This window comes from Suricata suricatta, chromosome 12 (assembly GCF_006229205.1).
Source record: "Suricata suricatta isolate VVHF042 chromosome 12, meerkat_22Aug2017_6uvM2_HiC, whole genome shotgun sequence".
NCBI lineage: Eukaryota > Metazoa > Chordata > Mammalia > Carnivora > Herpestidae > Suricata > Suricata suricatta.
The window spans coordinates 29,025,655-29,043,803 of NC_043711.1; the positions used below are offsets into that span (position 1 = coordinate 29,025,655).

The 18,149-nt window shown below is 42.0% G+C and overlaps 1 protein-coding gene across 3 annotated transcripts in view; it reads left to right on the plus strand.

Annotated features, from left to right (window-relative positions):
- PTPRG (protein tyrosine phosphatase receptor type G) overlaps positions 1-18,149 on the plus strand; it is a 712,019-nt gene that overhangs the window by 650,928 nt on the left and 42,942 nt on the right. For all 3 annotated transcript variants that reach the window (XM_029916842.1, XM_029916841.1, XM_029916840.1), the window contains 2 exons: positions 3,765-3,856; positions 16,656-16,747. In XM_029916842.1, coding sequence (XP_029772702.1) covers positions 3,765-3,856; positions 16,656-16,747 — 184 coding nt within the window. The remainder of the gene's footprint in view (positions 1-3,764; positions 3,857-16,655; positions 16,748-18,149) is intronic.

Sequence of the window (18,149 nt, forward strand, 5' to 3'; positions counted from 1 at the left end):
TTGTTCTCCCTTTGTAAAGGTATTTGCATAAACCAATGTTCATTGTGAAGAAATCATTTTAGAAAATGGCCCTTTCTGATCCAGAATCTTTGATTTAGGGAGGCATGTTTAGAGTAGTTGAGAGAGAATTGGACCTACACCAAAATTTGAAATTACATGCCCAGGGACACACATGAGCATCTTCAGAAATTCTGTCTCCATTCTTCTGAGCTCAAGATTAGACACAATACTGACTCTTGGAACACAACACAGTTGAAACATTGAAGTGGCATTAAAATTTGAGGGTTTTTTTCCTTCTTTTTCAAAATCCTTGCCTTGTTTATCCCTGGACACTACTGAAGGCCAAAAATAATCATGGGACTTGTCTGAAAGGAATAAGTTAAGACACAATGTCATGTGACATTGACCCTGAAGCAACCGCTTTTCTTTATCATTAAACTCACAGGATATAATTTGTACACAGAGTTCACATCAGGGTGGTCAATAGTAATGAAAAGTTGACACCAAACTTAGCCCCTGAATCAATCCCTCACTCAAAGTAGACCTCCAGGAATGAGTGATTAAGGGACTAAATCTCTAACCATGTGGTTCATCCATAAAATGGAGGATAAAGTAAGCATTAATGAGTTTATCAGTTCCTATTTGTTATGAAAGACTCAGGTGCAGTATGATTGAATTTTGTTACAGACAAAAGAGGAAATGGCCTTGTCCGTATGTCTGTATTTGAGTGAGATGACAGTAGTTCTTGAAGGATTAGCTTTCTGTTTTCCAAAGACACCAGTGAAGCTTGTGGTCTTGAGTGGGATATGATCTGGCTCTTGTCTATCCATCCCCCCTTTCCTCTTGCCACCTTTCCCTGCTCTTACCTCTGGGTTCCTTTCAGCTCCTACAACATTCAGGCTTACTCTGTTGGATGGCTTTAGCCACTTGACCTGCCTAGATAGCCTTCCCCTACAGCTGCCCATGGCTGATTCTCTTCCATCCCACCCCACCCCAGTTCTACCTCATCCTTTCTTCGCTTCTTCATCGCCATGGACTGTTTGAAATCACTTGTTTACTCGTTAATTGCAGATCTTCACCAGGGGAACGAGGCACCTTGTCTGTCCTGTAGGTCAGAATACTCGGGCGCCTCACCACCAATGATCAAGGGACATTAATAAAAGAGGAAAATTGTGGAAGGCTATACTCCCCAAATGTTGATCATAATGATCCCTAGGCAGAGGATTTGGAGTCCTTTTAATTGATTTCTTTCTCTTTTGTTCATTTGTATCTGCTAATTTTTCTACGGACGTCATGTATAATGTATGTAATTCGTATGCTTAGCCAGGCTGAAGGAAGTGGTTTTAAAGCTTCTAGGCAAACTGCAGAGAAGGTATTACCTGCGTGCTCCATGCTGTGCAGTAGGTGCTGAATAAATGTTTGCTCAGGGTACTGAAACCATGATTCTAAGGGAAGGCATTTCCCCAAAGTTCTGTAGGTAGTTACGCCCCCCAAGGTCCTGTGTGGGAAGAAAGAATGTAGGACGTGCATCAGGGAACAGATGTGGAGAGCTGTGTGTCTCCCAGGTTTCTGACCTTCATCTGCAGTGGTTTACTTGTCTCTGACAATCACAGAGTTATTTTGCCCCAGGGAAAATCCATTATAAACAGCACATGGGGCACCAGGGTGTGATGTGCTTCGGTACACACTGCTTTTTTTTTTTTTTTTTCCCCAAAGAGAATGTGGAGCCGTCTGCTCACATGTAACAGCGAGTGAACGGGCTTCCTGGCTTCTTGCAGAAAAATAATCTACAGTATAGTTTTTCCTTTTTAAGTCACTTGGCTTGAACAGTACCTTGGCCAATAACAGTTCTTTCTACTAACAGCTTTATATGTTAATAGTTGAATAGGTATGGTAATTATGTCTTAAAACAGGAGACTTATTTGGCGTGGGGGGGGCGGTGCATGCAAGCACATTTCCAGTTGACAGCTGACCTGGTAAATTGCATGTCATTTGCTTCAGCGTTAGTACTTCTTTGGGCTAGTAAATACTTGAATGGTCCAGTATCTCAGCAAAAGCAGGTGTTCCTTAGCTAGGACACTAGGTGGTTAAGGTTCTATCTCCTTGCTGAAGTGTGCCACCTTTGTTTAACTTGAATGCTGCCTTCTGGAAATCTGCAAATTTGGGGGAGGGGGGAATCCAAGACTAGCAAACTTGATGACTAATTTAGAAACAAAAAGAAGTTACTCCCTCAGACAAGAAAATCATGTGTTTTCCACGCCCCTCCCACCACGTGGATTTCCATCATTTTCACCTTCAATAGAAGATTCGGTTATTAGTAGACCCCTAAAATACTTCTGTGCATTTCATATCCATGTAGCTTAAATCAAACAGACTGGCATTCTTCCCAGATTTCAGTAAAGGCAGATAACGATGCATGATGGAAACTTGTTTTATTATTTCTAGTACAAATGCCAGGCAATTCATAGGAAAAAAATCGTTTCAGCCCTCTGCAGGAGCAGTCCTGCAAGACATGTGCCGAGTAGGAGTGACTTATGTTCAGAACCCCTAATGGCGTGGAACAGCAATCCAGATTGCTTCTAGAACAGTGCCCAAATGTACAATTGGTTAGAGCGTCCTTCCGTCTGGAAACAGGCACTGCTTAAAGGAAAATGCTGTGCCCAACAGAATCATCCCAGGCTCCTTTGGATTAGATGACCAAGACAACTCCGAAGAAAAGTTGACTTAACTCTAGAGATTGGAATGCAGCCCCCAGGAAAAGCAAAGCGCTGGTGTGTGTATAAACAGGGCTTGGTGTGAGGCGCCAGAGGAGCGGGCTGGATCCCAGGGACACCGAGCACCAGAAGGATGCCGCCTGCTTGGCTAAAAGACCCAGCAGTAGGGCCAGCTATTGTGAAGCCCCTCCGCCAGATGAACAGGGACCCTTCTCTGGTCACAATAGCCATTCACGCTGAGCAGCCTCATTAAATATTCAGCCTGTGCTTCCGGCAGCTCATTAGGGCAGCAATGAGCGGTGACGTGGTTGCTGGGAAGCGGAGGGCAGGCCAGCATCAGTAGGCAGAGGCTGAGTGAGCTGCTGATGGCTTTTCTGTTCACTGCTTGTCCTATGATGACCAGTGTTTGCTCCCTGCTTTGCCTGAAGTACAGGTAAAATAAAACCGGAAACAGGTGACCCTGAGAGCCTCAGGTTCTTACCTCTGAGGTGGTCTGGCAAGGGCCTCGATATTGGAATGCTTGCCGCCTTAAAGCCCTCTGACCCTCTTAAGGAGCTGTCGGCAGCAGCTTCAGGGGCCTTTGCGAAGCACAAACAATGTGGTGCTATTGTGTACTTGGGCTGTTTGATGACTGCATTTGGGAGGGTTTGAGGGATGGTTTTGAACTTGGTGCTAGAGGTTTCAAATACCAAATTACTCTTCTGAACAGGTCAAATTTAGAAATGTTTGGGGGTAATCCGAACCGTGTGTGCAGCAGGTTTACTCTGTTAATGCCAAGTTCTCATGTGTTTGAGTGGTTCACTACTTAGACTTTCCCTTTTGACTATCAGGGTGGATCTGGTACAGTAAAAAGTAAATATTCATCAGCTATCGGGGGTTCTTCCCATAGACTGAATGTTGTCCTTAAATCTTGTTACTTTTCCATGGCTTTGCACTCAGTGCTGTGTGATATTTAAAGCTGGTGAAATCTGTGAACGAAGAATTGAAAAATGAACTCCAAGTGTATTTCTCTGGTCTCACTGTTTGCACGTTTTTCTCTTCCCTACACAGAAAATGTTTTCAGACAGCTCATTTCTATGTGGAAGATAGCAGTTCACCTCGGGTGGTCCCCAATGAAAGTATCCCTATCATCCCTATTCCGGGTAAGTAAGACCCCCCCCCTCTTATTTCTAATGGGCTAATTGTTTTTTCTCTTCTGCTTGTAGTTGTGTGTGACAGCCGTGACAAAATATTATTTTCATAGCCTTTTAAAGCTTGCCCTAAGAGATCCTTAACTCAGGGTGATTTAATGAAATCTTTGCTTCTTTACATATCTGCAGTGTGACGAAGTCCTCTTTAAGAGAAACACATACCTATGAGTTAGTACACAGAATAGACTCCTGTGTGGGGAGGGGAAGTAGCAGTAGACAAAAGGGAGAACAGAGATACCAGCAAGCCACTTGGACTAAGTTTCCTTCTGATAGGCAATGTCTGCTTACTTTTTTTTAATTTAATTACAATTTGTTGGTACATTTCTCTTGAGTTTTCTCCTAGGATTCCTTACTCTGAATATACTTAATCTTAGCTTTGGAAGTTTTGGTTTTTAGGATTTGGGCTGGAAGTCTAGGGATAACACTCTTGGTCCATGGCGTATTTCTTTTGTCCTCAGGTGAAAAGGTGAAACAGTCAGTCAGTGGTAGGCATAGGGACTGGTGGAATACACTGTAGTAATCCTTGCAAATGCCATAAACCTTTAGAAGTTGAGGAACTGGTTAGTTGTAACAGATGAAATGAGATGTTGGGAGTGAAGAGGGCTCCCACCATGTCTATTTGGTGTCCTTCCTTTTTGCCAAATTGGGACTTTCTTCCTCTGGGTTTCATTATGTACTTGTAAATATCTTGCTTTAGATCTCTCAGACCTCCATCCTTCTGACACTACGTCTTTGTAAACTGAGGCGCTACTTTTACTGTAGTGCTGCGCCCACACACCTGCAGCCCCCCTCTTTGTCCAGAATGGTCTTTACCACCGAATATACCATGTACTGCTCTTGTTGGTGTGTTGTCTCTTCTGCCTACAGTGAGAGCTTCATTAAGGCGAGTGGATGTCTCTTTAGTGTGAGAATAATACCTGGCACAGAGTAAACATTCTTTAATTCTCTGACTGAATGAATAAATGAATTAATGTCAACAGACCTTTCTTAAAGTTCTTAAGAGGCTCTATCTGTGAAGCTCAGAGGCACAGTCATTCTCTCGGTACCAAGGAGTGCTTCTACTGCTTACAGTTCTTCACTAGGTGCAGTTAGGGTGGGGGACTTAATCGGACCTTTATGTGTATAGTCATTAGATGTTGCCGGAATTGGCCATGTTTTCTCCATTCTGGTCAGCTTCTCTCACTACCTGTCACACCAAAACAAGAGGGGTAGCAGAAAAATCTCTGGTTAAGTTCCTACTGGGTTATTTCATGGCTGCTAAACAATTCCTAGCCAGACAGGATAGGTGTTGTGTTACTCTCTGTTCTTGACTGACCATCACCCTGGAGTCTTGGTGGAGGACCTTGGTTCTTGGGTTGAGTGGAGAGGAAGCAGACAGGAATCCTCAGTCTTCCACTTGCAAGGAGTGAGTGGTAGTAAGACTCTACAGGATTTGGGCACTAGCGTGTGTATAATCGTTCTCCTCTTGAATCACCTAGAGAATGTGTCAAACTCTGGAAAATGCCTAGGAGCCTCTCTCTCCTCTGAACGGATTCATCTGACAAACACAGCTGTTGGATAGCTGTGCAGCTAAAATCTGTTTGAAAAGGCTAAATGGCAAGATACTTCCTGGGCTGTCCTTCATTATTATTTTCTTTTCTCACTGGATTGGGGATCAGAAAACCTACCATCTTCCCCTGCCTCCACCATGAACCTATTGGTTAGGGCATTGACCTCCCTGAGCCTTAGTTCCCAGAATCTGTAAAGTGAACAGGATACTTGATCTCCTTGCCCTTGGAGCGGTGTTAAAAATCACCCAAGATGGTGTGTTGTCCAAGCATCTTGGAAACGATAAGCCAGAAACATTGGTTGTTGAAGCTTTCCTTCCCAAATCCCAGCATTGTCCATCCCAGTAGCCTTGGAGAGAGAGCATTTGCATAGTACTCAGGTTCATATTGTCCCAAACCCTGAACCTCGTCCCCGGGTGTGGTCTGCCACGCCTTGCTCTTTGCCTTGGACTTTGAGGATTTTTTCAGTTCACCGGAAGCCTCAGAAAATGTCATCAATCATGCCTGCCTTGCCACACCTCTGGGTAGGTGTTTCAGACCGGAAAGGCTTTTGAGAGTTTTCTGCCTTGTTTCCCACCTACCTGTTGAGTCACCAGGGTAAACATAGTCGTTCTCCCTGCCCCCCTTCACTGTGGGTATCCGCCCTTGAACTCCCAGCAGACACCTGACCCGGCAGATCTTCTCAAACCCTATATATGCTGTTCTCTCCTACAAGTGCACAGCAATGATAAAGTTTAATTTATAAATCAGGCACAGGAAGAGATTACCAACAACAACTAATAATAAATAGAACAGTTATAACAAAAATACTGTAATAAAATGTAGGCAGCCTCTCACAAAAGATTGTACTGTACTCACCGTCTCTGTGATGGTGTGAGATGGTAAAATACTTACGTAACGAGATGCAGTAAAGTGAGCGACCTAGCATTTGGCTACTACTGGCCCTCTGACAATACCTCAGGAGAAGGATCACCTGCTTCTGGACCCCAGTGGACTGCAGGTAATGGAAACCTCGGATGAGGGGGGGGCTTCTGTACTCAGAACCCAAGGGCATTTCTTTGCCTGGGAGTTGTTCCTAAGTCATACTCACTGGTAGCATAAGTACGTGAAATGAAAATGGCCTCAGCCTCTCCACCGGCTGAGAAACACAGTGTTCAGTGGTCCCTCACTCGACATCGGAAATGCAACCTTGAGGAGCTGGAACGCCTCTGTAAAAATGAATTAGTTGAAATCTGTAGTGCGGTGTGGTGTTCAAGGACCTGGAGACCTTGAGAGAGAGACCACTCCTGCTGTTTTCACAGACCACACAGCCTTCGCTGGGCACATGCCAGTACAAATCAGCGCGTCTCTCCCTTAACTGGGAAAGAGGTATTGTACATGACCTTTCTTAAAAGAGTTTTCCAGTTCTTCACATTCTCTAATTTTTCTTAAACAAAACCCCCACTGTCCTGCTTGATAGTTACACTTGTAAAATATTTTGTAATTTATGATGCACTTTACCAATCCATTATTCTCTTTATTCTTATGGTTTCTTCTGGTTATTAGCATACAACTGTGTCCTGCTTAAGAAATTCAGTATAAGAAAAACGCAATTTTTAACCAATTCATGAGTTATTTTCACTCTGGTGAAGTTTTCAGCCCAACTTTGCCTTAGTGGAGACTCCGTGGGATCATTCTGAATGATTTACCCCAGGAATTATCTCATTGTTCATATTTCCAAAATCAGTGAGATAGTTCTAGAACTCATATGGAATATCTGTTCTCTTCCAGTAGATCTGTTATATTTTATTCTTGTTCAAAACCAGTCAAAACCCAGACTACCGGGTCTCTGATTTATCAACTTTATTACCTGAATTTCTTGTGTCCTATAACTGATGATTTAAAAAATCAGTTTTTCAGATATCTTCCAGGTACTGGTATTTCCAGTTATTTTCAGGGGTGCCTGGGTGGCTCAGTAGGTTCAGTGATGGACTCTTGATTTCAGCTCAGGTCATGATCTCATGGTTCATGAGATCGAGCCCCTGTTGGCTTATAGACTGACGGCGTGGAGCCTGCTTGGGGTTCTGTCTGTCCCTCTCTCTTCCCCTCCCCTGCTCATACATGTATTCTTTCTCTCTCAAAATAAATAAACTTAAATATATTTATATATAATATATAATATATTAATATATAATTTTATATTGTGTGTATATATATAATTTTTTACCCCCAGGCAAAAACTATAGTAAACTGAGCCATTATACTGGTTAAAAAAACATATGCAACGAGGTACAATTGAAAAGCCAGGCACCAAACTGGTATAAAACAGAGCTGGTGGGTCATCCCGGTAGAATACAGAATGAGCTCTGCTCCTAGAGCTTCCTTTACATTTAACCTTTTTTAGAAAAACCTCATCATGTAATGTGTATCGAGCATTTACTGATGACCTGGCTTATTTTCACTGCAATCCTGAAGAGACTAGTGCCACTGATGCCCTCATCTTACAGATGAAGAAACTGCTGCTCAGAGACACTGTTAGTTCACCCAAGGTTAAGTAGAGAAATGGTGGAGTTAGCATCCCTTCCCTCTGCGGCTTTCAAAGTACAGATGCTTAGAAAAGGCTCTGCCGCCCGTTGACGTGCTGGCACGCTCTTTGGACAGTTCTGATCACTCAAGACTTCAGGCTCCCCCTTTGGATGTTGCTTCATTAAATCCAGGCCTTTTCAAATATTCACGTGGTTTGTTTTTTTTTTCCTGAGTTCTTGGTCATGGTCTTCTTTCACCAGCACTGACCATTTGAAATTCTCCTTCATCTCCCTGAACAGTTTCATTAGTTTGTCTTCCATACCATGGACTGATCTCCACTTTTTATTTTCTTCCTTTCTAAGAAAAAGATACTCCACCCATCGCTACCTCTATTCCCTGTGCAGAAATAGGCCTGTGTGATTTAATGACTTAGGGAGACATTTATATAGATGTTCAAATTTTTGGATGAACCCGACATAGTTAAAATTCATAAACAGTTCATAAACAGTTTAAATCCCAAAGCATAAGTAAGATCAGTCAGTTACACTATCTTTTTAAGAAGTATTACAAAATTGGCACGTGGTTAAGGAAAGCTTTGCTAATTGATAATCAGACCTGGGAGATAACCATTTACAGGAATTTTTGAAGAATTCTAAGTTACTGATGTACTTATTGAAGTTTTGGAGATGAGAATCATCAGTGTGTTCTTTCGAGTTAACATAGCAAAGAGAGTCTTGTAAGGATGAAAAGCTTTTTTCCTGAGCTCACCTGTACTTCTGTACAATGTAGAAATGCTAGCGAATGGAAATATGCCTGAGGTGAGGTGGCATTAAAAAGCACTCCTCTAGGAGCACGTGGGTGGCTTAGTCAGTTAAGTGTCTCTTAATTTTGGCTCAGGTCAGGATCTCACAGTTTGAGAGATTGAGCCCCATGTCAGGCTGTGTACTGAGCAGGGACCCTGCTTGGGATTCTCTCTCTCCCTCTCTCTGCCCTCTGCAGGCTCAAGCACACACTCGCTCTCTTTCAAAATAAACATTAAGAAAAAACTCCTCTAATACAAGAGGGATTATCCAACATGAAAGAAATTAAGGAAATGTTTTCTGTTTGTTTGTTTGTTTTTTAAGTTTATTTTGAGAGTGAGAGCAGGGGAGAGGGAGAGTGAGGGAGAGAGAGAATCCAAAGCAGGATTGGATGCTAACAGCATGGAGCCCAAATCAGGCCTCGATCCCATGAACTGTGAGGTCATGACCTGAGCCAAGATCAAGAGTACGTCGCTTCACTGACTGAGCCATCCAGGCACCCTAGAGGTGTTTTTGAAGTTATTTTCCAGTCACTACAGCAGTGACATCAATTCTTTACTCAGAAAAATTTGGAATTAGAGAGCCTATTCCATATATGATATTTGGGAAAAGTATTTGGTTGGTTGGCCGGCCAGTTGGTTGGTTTTCAAGGTAGGTTGAACTCTGACTTGTGTGCAGGAGAATGAAAGGGGCATTGACTCTTGGGGCACCTGGTGTCTTGTTCAGTTGAGCCTCTCACTCTTGATGTTGGCTCAGGCCATGATCTCACTTTTGATGAGTTCAAATCCCACACTGGGCTCTCCACTGACAGCTCAGAGCCTGCTTGGGATTCTCTGTCTCCTGGCTCTCTGCCCCTCCCCCACTCATGCTCACTCTCACGTGCTCACTCACAAAAATAAACTTTAAAGGGGGAGGGTTGACTCCATATTTTTCACAGATGGTTTTTCAGAATCAAATATTGCATGGTGACGGACTCCCCATTGTCGCCCTGCTGGGGTGAAGCACGGCTGAGTGCAGTAACTTAGCGGTCAGTCCTCTGATAATGCCTTCTCAGGTCCTTCTAAGACCTTTTTAAGACACTGAAGTGGTTACACATTTCCAGTAAGATCTAGATTATCCTTAACGTCTGCAAGTACTTTTAAAAATCTAGAGTTTCCAATCTTGAGACACTCCTTTTAAATGACAAATTTCAATAATATTGTCATTGCAGCTACTGAAGTGTTAGGTCCGTATGTCATCTGCAAACTCTTTCCAATGTATTGCAGTATTCTTTGAGACTTTCTTTACATTACAGTTTTTAAAAATCAAAACTTAGTTCATGAAATTAACCTGATTAGAGAGAATGTTGTAAGGGCTTTTCCAAATGTGCATAGCGTCAAGCACAAACATCCTTAGAAATGCTTTTTTTCTGGAAATTAAAAAATCTAACTTGCTAATAAGAGCATTACAAAACAAAATGTTGCTGCTAACCAGTAGCTTGGAAATCCAGAAATGATTCATGCCTTTCTAGCAGTTAAAATACATCTTAATAATTTGAAGGTCACTGACTTCAGCAGGGTGCCAGCATATAAAGGGGTTTTAAACTGCATGTTTAAAACCCTTGGGATTAAACCAACCTTGTTGGCATATTTTATTTATACAGAGATTATCTCCAAAGGAGATTCATTGGTCTTTTGACTATAATGAAGCCTTTTCTTAATTGACTTCATTGTGTCATAAATGAAAAGAGATTTCTTTTTATGGCAGGAAATAAAATGTTCCAATCTCTGCAACACTCCTTGCATCCAGAGAGTCTGATTTTGACAGAAATCTATTTGTTGTGCCCTAACTCGGAAACTAAAGTCTCGGCAATGTTCTTTTATTTCACGTTTGCTTTATCTTCCTAAGTGGACACAGAGGTATTACCAAGTGCAGAGAGAGACCTGAACTTGGCTTCTGGGAACTGAGAGGGCAGACACAAGAAGGGACTGAGTTCCTGTCCACTAGAGGAATGGTTGACAGTCCAGTTACGGGACTTCGGGGACTGGGGGTGAGGTTTGAGCAGGAGTGACTTGACCCAGGGACCGTCCTGGGGCTTTATACGTTTTCCTTATAAATATGCCGAAGGACAGATTTGGTTGGGATTTGCCATAGAGTTGCAGGAACTGCTATGGGTTAAGCGAACTTCATAGAGATGGGAGGCAGAAGCCCTCTGGAATATTCATTGTAATTCTCTGTGTCCCCACACCCTGCCAGTATGGTATTTTCTTAAACAGACCTTAAGCCAATCAACCCCAGCACTAAGCATCTTGGCAGGTAGGGTAAACACTACAACACTTTGTTTTACCTGGCATCATCAAGGTGACCAGAATATTAGTGTGAATTCTCCAGGGTAACTGAAGCTTTCTCATAAAGCCAAAGTGTATCATTTCATTTGTTGTAAGTCAAAGTTTCTTTAAAATGCATTACTGTGGTTTTCTGCCCTCTCTAACCAGGTACACTCGATTCAAGGTCTAGAGAAGTCAAATAAGGTAGAAGATACGAGACTTTAGAGTTGGCCTGGCCCCAACACTTGATAATGACAGTGGGCGTTGGCCAAGATCTTTGGTGTCCTTTAGTCAGTGTCCCTGTCTATAAAATGGGTACCCCCCCATCACAGGGCTGCGCATGTAAAGCAGTTAGTACCCAACAATAAATCACTTACCAAGCATTTGCTAAATGCCAAGCACTCATCTGCTGACTCGCCATAACACTATGAATTAGGTAGTAGTTTTTCACATTTCACAGATGAGGAAAGAGAATTGCAGAGAAGTTGAAGTCCCATCACCAGGCCATCTTGCTCTGGCTTTTCCACTTCCACCATTTCCCCTCGGTGCCTGATAGACACCGAATGCTTTCCATCATCAGTAACTGAGAAGAATGACAGCCACACAACTTTACTGAATTCCAGGTGGAAGACCCTGCCACAGAGCTGCGTAACGGGGGGAGCCCTGTGCAGCACCTACCTGTGGTTGATGTTGAAGAACAGCCTTGGCTACTGATTTTTTCTTTCTTTTTGCTAAATGTTTAAATACTTAAGAAAGTGAAGTTCCCCCCTTTTTGTTTATCTGTTGTTCATGAAGATTAGGAGAAAGCAAATTAAGATTATGAAAGTCGGATGGAACCATACACCAGTGTATGTATGGGTCATTGCCCTCTAATGGCTCCAAAGCTGCGAGTACAAGCAAGTACAACGGACACATGACCAGATTCGGAGATCGTCTCGCTGTGTTCAGCGAGGCGATTTCCGAATATGTTCTTTGTTTCTTAACAGTGTTTTATTTAAGGTCAACAATCTTGAGCTCTTTTTTCCCCCACTCCGTGGGATATATCTCACCTTTGGTACTTTCTTCTTAGTAGTTGTTTACCTTCTCCGAATACTCTGCTTTGGGTACCTACAAACCAGAGACTAATTTCAGGCTTCCTCAGAAGTGGTATCTAAGAATATTTTGTTGTGGATTGCCCAAAAATACAAGGTCTCTTGTATATGAAGTTTAATTCCAACCACCCAAGGCTGAAATCTTGGAACAATAATATCGAATAACAGTCTCACCCTTAAGGTGCTGATTCACAGCTGACCATATCAAGCAGTTTATAACAGGATGATTTAATAATAAAAGCAGTACTTCTATTTTGACAAATTAAAATTTTCGGCATATTAAAATTTTATAAGTAAATACAGGAAGGGGGTAAAAAGGGAAACCACAAGAGACTTTTTATTTAAGTTTATTTATTTTGAGAGAGGGAGGGAGAGAGAGAGAGAGAGAGAGAGAGAGAGAGAGAGAGAATGAATGAATGAATGAGCGAGTGAAGGAGCAGGGGGAGGAGCAGAAGAGGGAGAGAGAATCCCAAAAAGGCTCCTTGCTGTTTGCGCAGAGGCCACGAGGGGCTTGATCTCATGAACTGTGAGATCACAGCCTGAGCCAAAATCAAGAGTCAGATGCTTAACCAGCTAAGTCACCAGGGTGTCCGAACAGACTGTAACTCGAGAGAACAAACTGAAGGTTGATGGAGGGAGATGGGCAAGGGATGAGCGAAGTGGATGATGGACATTCAGGAGGACACTTGGGTGTCGCAGTGAGTGATGAATCACTAAATTCCACTCCTGAAAGCAACAGTACCCTTTATATGAACCAACTGGAACTTAAAGTGAAACAAAAAGTGTTGGCACAAAACTTAAAAGTACTATTTTATTGGAGCACCTGGGTGGCTCAGGCAGTTAAGCAGCTGACTTCAGCTCAAGTCATGATCTCTGTTTCTGAGTTCAAGTCCCATGTCAGGCTCTGTGCTGACAGCCTGGAGCCTGCTTCTGATTCTGTGTCTCCCTCTCTCTCTGACCCTCCGCTGCTCACACTCTGTGTGTGTCTTTCTCTCTCAAAAATAAATGTTAAAAAAAAAATTTTTAAGTAATATTTTATCCAAGGAACTCGAATTAACCAAGATATTCAGTTTATCTCCTTGTCCTTCCTTGAAATATGAGAATGTAGACAAATTCTGTATCACAGCACATAGGAGTCTGAGCTTCGCATTCAGAACACCAGGATTCAGATCTCAGCTCTGCCTACTGAGTTGTTGGTTGCTTTGGAAATGTTGCTTCCATTAACTTATGTGTAATGTGAGAGTAACAGTGCCCCTTTCACATAGTTTTGGTAAAGATAAAGGTACGGAAAGCATTTAGCACAGTCCCTGGTAGCCAGTACAGAACTTTGTAAATGGTGATTCTGTTCTCCTTATACTGACTCCGTCTTGAGTCCATTTCATTATATATTCTAACAATCTCCCACCTAGCCTGTAGTTAAAACCTCTTCCCTTTGATGCCAGCCCATATTTTTATTTTATCACCACTACATCAGTAACACTTATTTTTGCTTGAGTCATCAAACCCATTCCTTTCATGGCACTTGGAGTCTTCACCATGTAATTATATGCTGTTCTTGCTCACACCTGCTTATGGTCATTGCTTCTCCAGCACAAATGTGCCCTTGGGCAGAGCCCATCTCCCTGAGATCTGGCTGATTCCTGGGTGCTCAGTAAATGCCGCCTCCAGTGGTTTCCTACTCACTCTGACCCAGACAGCAGCCATTCTCTCTAGACCTTGGATCTGTGGCCAGCTTCCGCTGCCATATTCCAGCTTTTAGTTAATCTTTCTGAGTTTATTTTCTCAACTGTGAGGTGGATTGGAAAATAGCATCTATCTCCCAGGGTTGTTGGGAGGATTCGAGTACATGTTAATCCACCTAAAGGGCATAGAGAAAGTGCCTTGTCCATCGTTAGTGCTGTTCACGTTCTCTGCATTCATTAATGAAATATATTTAGGTGAAAAAACATCTTTCAGACAGGTGACCTCTAACACCACAGGGTCTTGCCAGATAAAAGCTGAGATCAGGCCTATGCTGCTATCTTAATTACTTGGCCTTCTGCTAGTTACAGTAATTTTATAATTATCTGGTTCTTGTTGAGAGAAATTTAATAGAAAAACTATATAAGAAGAAAACTATTAGAACCTCAAATTAGCCATAGCCTTATATTCATCTTAATATTGAGAAAAAAGATTTAGGGCTCTTCAGCTTCACTTATCTTGATTGAAAGACAAATATGTTATCTGGGTAGCCAGTGGTGGTCAGTTCTGTATGTTTGTGTGTGTCTGCCTGTTGGTAGTTTTATGACGTTACTGGTGATGCCTGGAAATGCAGAGGGGTGTGGTTAGACTTCCTTGGATGAAGAGCTAATTGGAGACTAGTGAGTCATAGATTTCCATGATTATCATATCATGCTGAGTTGTGCTGGATTTTTCCTGCAACTAGCCAGGGGGGGATAACAGGCAGTCTGATTTTTGAGCATGTATAGCATTACTATACCTGAGCAATTGACAAGAAATAAGAAAAATATGATAGTTACCCTAAAAGCATTTTTTTAATGCTTTGAGGTGGGATTTGGCCCTTAAGATGCCATGGTTTTTGCCTTTTGTTTTGTTTTTTGACTTTGCAGAATAAAATAGCTCTAAAGCTGACCTGTTTTTTTTTTTCTTATTTTGAACTATAGTCCGTGTGTACCATCAATTTATTGGAATTCTAAAATTCTAAGCTATCATGGGATAAATCTTGCCCTCAGCCTATTGTGCTATTAATCATGTCGCCCTCAGAAAGTGGGGTCTTTGGTTCTAAATAAACTGGAAGGAAATGCTGCATCCTGTGTTGTTTGTAGGGTTACATTGTATCCCGTCTCGCTCATTTTGCACCTTGTCCAAAGATGAGTGTCTTTGGGTTCATCTTCCCGAGGCTCCAATTTTGTACATATTAACCCTCGGCCTCAACTTCCGATCATTTCTTCACCACTTGATCTTAATTATAGAATTTGCTTACTTCTAAACATTTTAAGGGAAGTTGATCAGATAATTTTGGAAATTTTTCTTGAACTGTGCATTCTGCTCAATATTCTTGAGAAACGTTTTGGCTCTGCTTACTTTGTTAATGCTGGTTACATCATTATGGGAGCTATAGATTTCTTGGGCGTGCAAAATGATTGCATATTCATGAACATCTTCAATCCTGAAATATTTGTAAATAACTTGGCAATTTTTTTCATAAGGTGGCCTATTAAAATGATTAGGTCTTTAATTGTTCACACAGAAAGAATTTGTGCTTACAGAGCACCACCTATTAGATAAGTAACATTTCTGTGCTAAGCAATTTGGATTATGAACATATAAGTCACCTTCCTTAAACAAAGTCTAAGAGATGCTATTTTCCACTTAAGAATGATTCAAGTTTGAAAATGTCAATAGATGCAAAAAGCCACCCTCGAGCTTTGCTCCCTCGAAAGAAAGTAGAGAAGGAATGACATAGTCAATGTTAACTGTCACCAGATGAAGAGAAATCAGATTGTCAGGCCTGGATCTATAACATTCTTGCCAAAGTAGGACCTCATTTACACATACAGATCTTCATACCCTTTGCTAAGAAAAGCATCTGTGGCAGTTTAGATGTTTGTGCGTTTGCCAAAGATCTTTCACTCTGAATAAAGTAAATGTCATGTCTGTTGTTTATCTCAAATTCAGTAGAGTATTTTTAAAAGGAAATATTTGCGGGGGAGGGTCGAGGGAAGGAGGTTGGGGAGCTCCAGTTAGTGGGGTGTGGTTGCTTTACGCCCAGGACTCAAGTATCAGACTGGATAAAGCAGCTTAAAACAGACTTTGGGCTCATCAACTGAAAATATCCCTCTGAAGTGACAACATTACAATAAATTGGAAAGTGGAGTCTTCCTGAATCTATACCTAGTCTGTCAACACCCAAAAAATCCAGTTATTTCAGTCAAACTGATTATTTGGCATCATATAGACACAGCTGTCCTGAACTAAAATTCTGAACAGTTAAACATAGATGGCATTGTACCCGAAGCCAGCTGGTACAATGGCATCTATCTGTAAGTGTGTATAAAGATGCTTCAACTTCAGAGATACTCCAAGTTCAAGTGGGACCCCACCGAGGAGCAATTTTTAAGAAATCTTAGGTTGTGATAAAATTTCTTGACAAATTAGGTACCTTACATAGGTTCAGACTTTCAGTTGAGAGAATGCTGTGGTAATTTAACTATGTAAATTGTCTTAAATATTAAAAAAAAAAAAAAAAAGTAATTCCCTATGTACTTAAAAAAACCACCACCACCACCTATGTTTAACCTTGTTTCTGGGCATTCAAAATCAAAATAAGATAGAGAGTTAAATACATCCTGAGAGTTTTCTCGAAGACATCTACTTCAGGTGATAGAATTATATCACTCTTTGCAAAAATCAAATGTTTGCCTTTAATAGTCCCTTATCAGTGTTACTTGTTTTATTGAAGTGTATTCTCTGTGACTCTGAATATCATTTTATTCCCACAGATGACATGGAAGCCATTCCTGTCAAACAGTTTGTTAAACACATTGGTGAGCTGTATTCTAATAACCAGCATGGGTTCTCCGAGGATTTTGAGGTATGTTTCAAAATTGAAAATTAACTTCCAGAAACCTAACTCTTATTTTATTAACATTTTTATAACCTTGAAATAAATTCATTGTAGCATAACAAAACAATACTGGACAAAGTGGAGATTGGTATTCTTCTCCTCCTCCTGCTTCTTTCCACATATAACTCCGACAGGCATCCTTTTCCCAATAAAAATTAGGTGTGAGGGAGTTGTTTGCCCATGTCCACTACATGCGTGTCTGTGAAAGAACAGACTTAGAAAAGAGGCAAATGCCCCCAGGGCCTCTCTTCATCTTAATCCTAACAGGGGCAATAGCCCTCACGCTGGGAGTAAGGTTCGTATTTCTGGGGTGCGTGGGGTCTTGAGGAGGCAACTGACTTGCAGTCTCAGAAACTGGGTGCCCGTTCCGCAGTAGATTGTGCACTTTCTCATCCTCGGGCCAGTCACCTCCTCTCGGATTCCCTGCTTTCCTCGCTTTTCAAAATGGCGCTCATGGCCCAGACACCCCCAGAGTTGGAGGAAGTGAATGATAAACGTCTTTGAAAAGTGCTGGGGGAACCGTTAGGCCTGTGCAAAGGCTGGTTGTTGTCGTTTTCATGACTTAATCCGTGGAGAGAAGACACTGGGTAATGCAGCCTCGTGATTTTAAGAACCGTTGTGCAGGGAACAAGGTAGAGTGTGGCGCGCACCGCCCTGCCAGCTCCGGGTCCCATGCCAGTTCGGCAGTGACAGGGTGTCAATGAGGAGCTATTAAACAGACTGCCCTTTTCTTCACTGAGGCGCTTAACTAAGGCACATCTCTGGCAGCAAGAGTTGTGCCGAGGGGGCCAAGTTTTCGCGGCAGCTCAGCTGTCTTCTAGCTTTGTGGGTGAGTCGGTTCCTTTCTCTGTCTCCTTCTTCCTTTAAAATGGAAATGATGAGGAGGATCCTAGACTGCCCATCTCTTTTCCCAAAATGGGTGATGGGGATTAAATGATGTAATGGAAAGGAAGCACAATGAGAAATAAACGCAGGACCAAACGCCCCGTCTCTGTGCAAAGTCACTGTCCCCAGAGGCCATCAGAGAGACAGTTACATTGACAACTGGTTTTAAACTAAGTCTTTCTCTTGGTGTTTTTGTTTTTCTGAGCAAAATCAAAGCAAAGGTAGGAAGAGAGAAGGAACCCCGTCATTTATTCAGCAAAGTCCTGTGGATCATGGAACAAACAAAAACTTGTCAAGTATTTAACGTGGCTCTGAGATGCTTACCAGAAAAGGTGCCTATTCAACTACAAAGAACATGGTTTAAAGTCAAACATTTTGTATTCATGAGGACAGCAAATGTGTGTGCTGTTGAAGTGATTTAGTTCAATTGACTGTTGGCTGGATGACTGAGCAAGAATATTGAGGCATTTAACAATGTTGATGG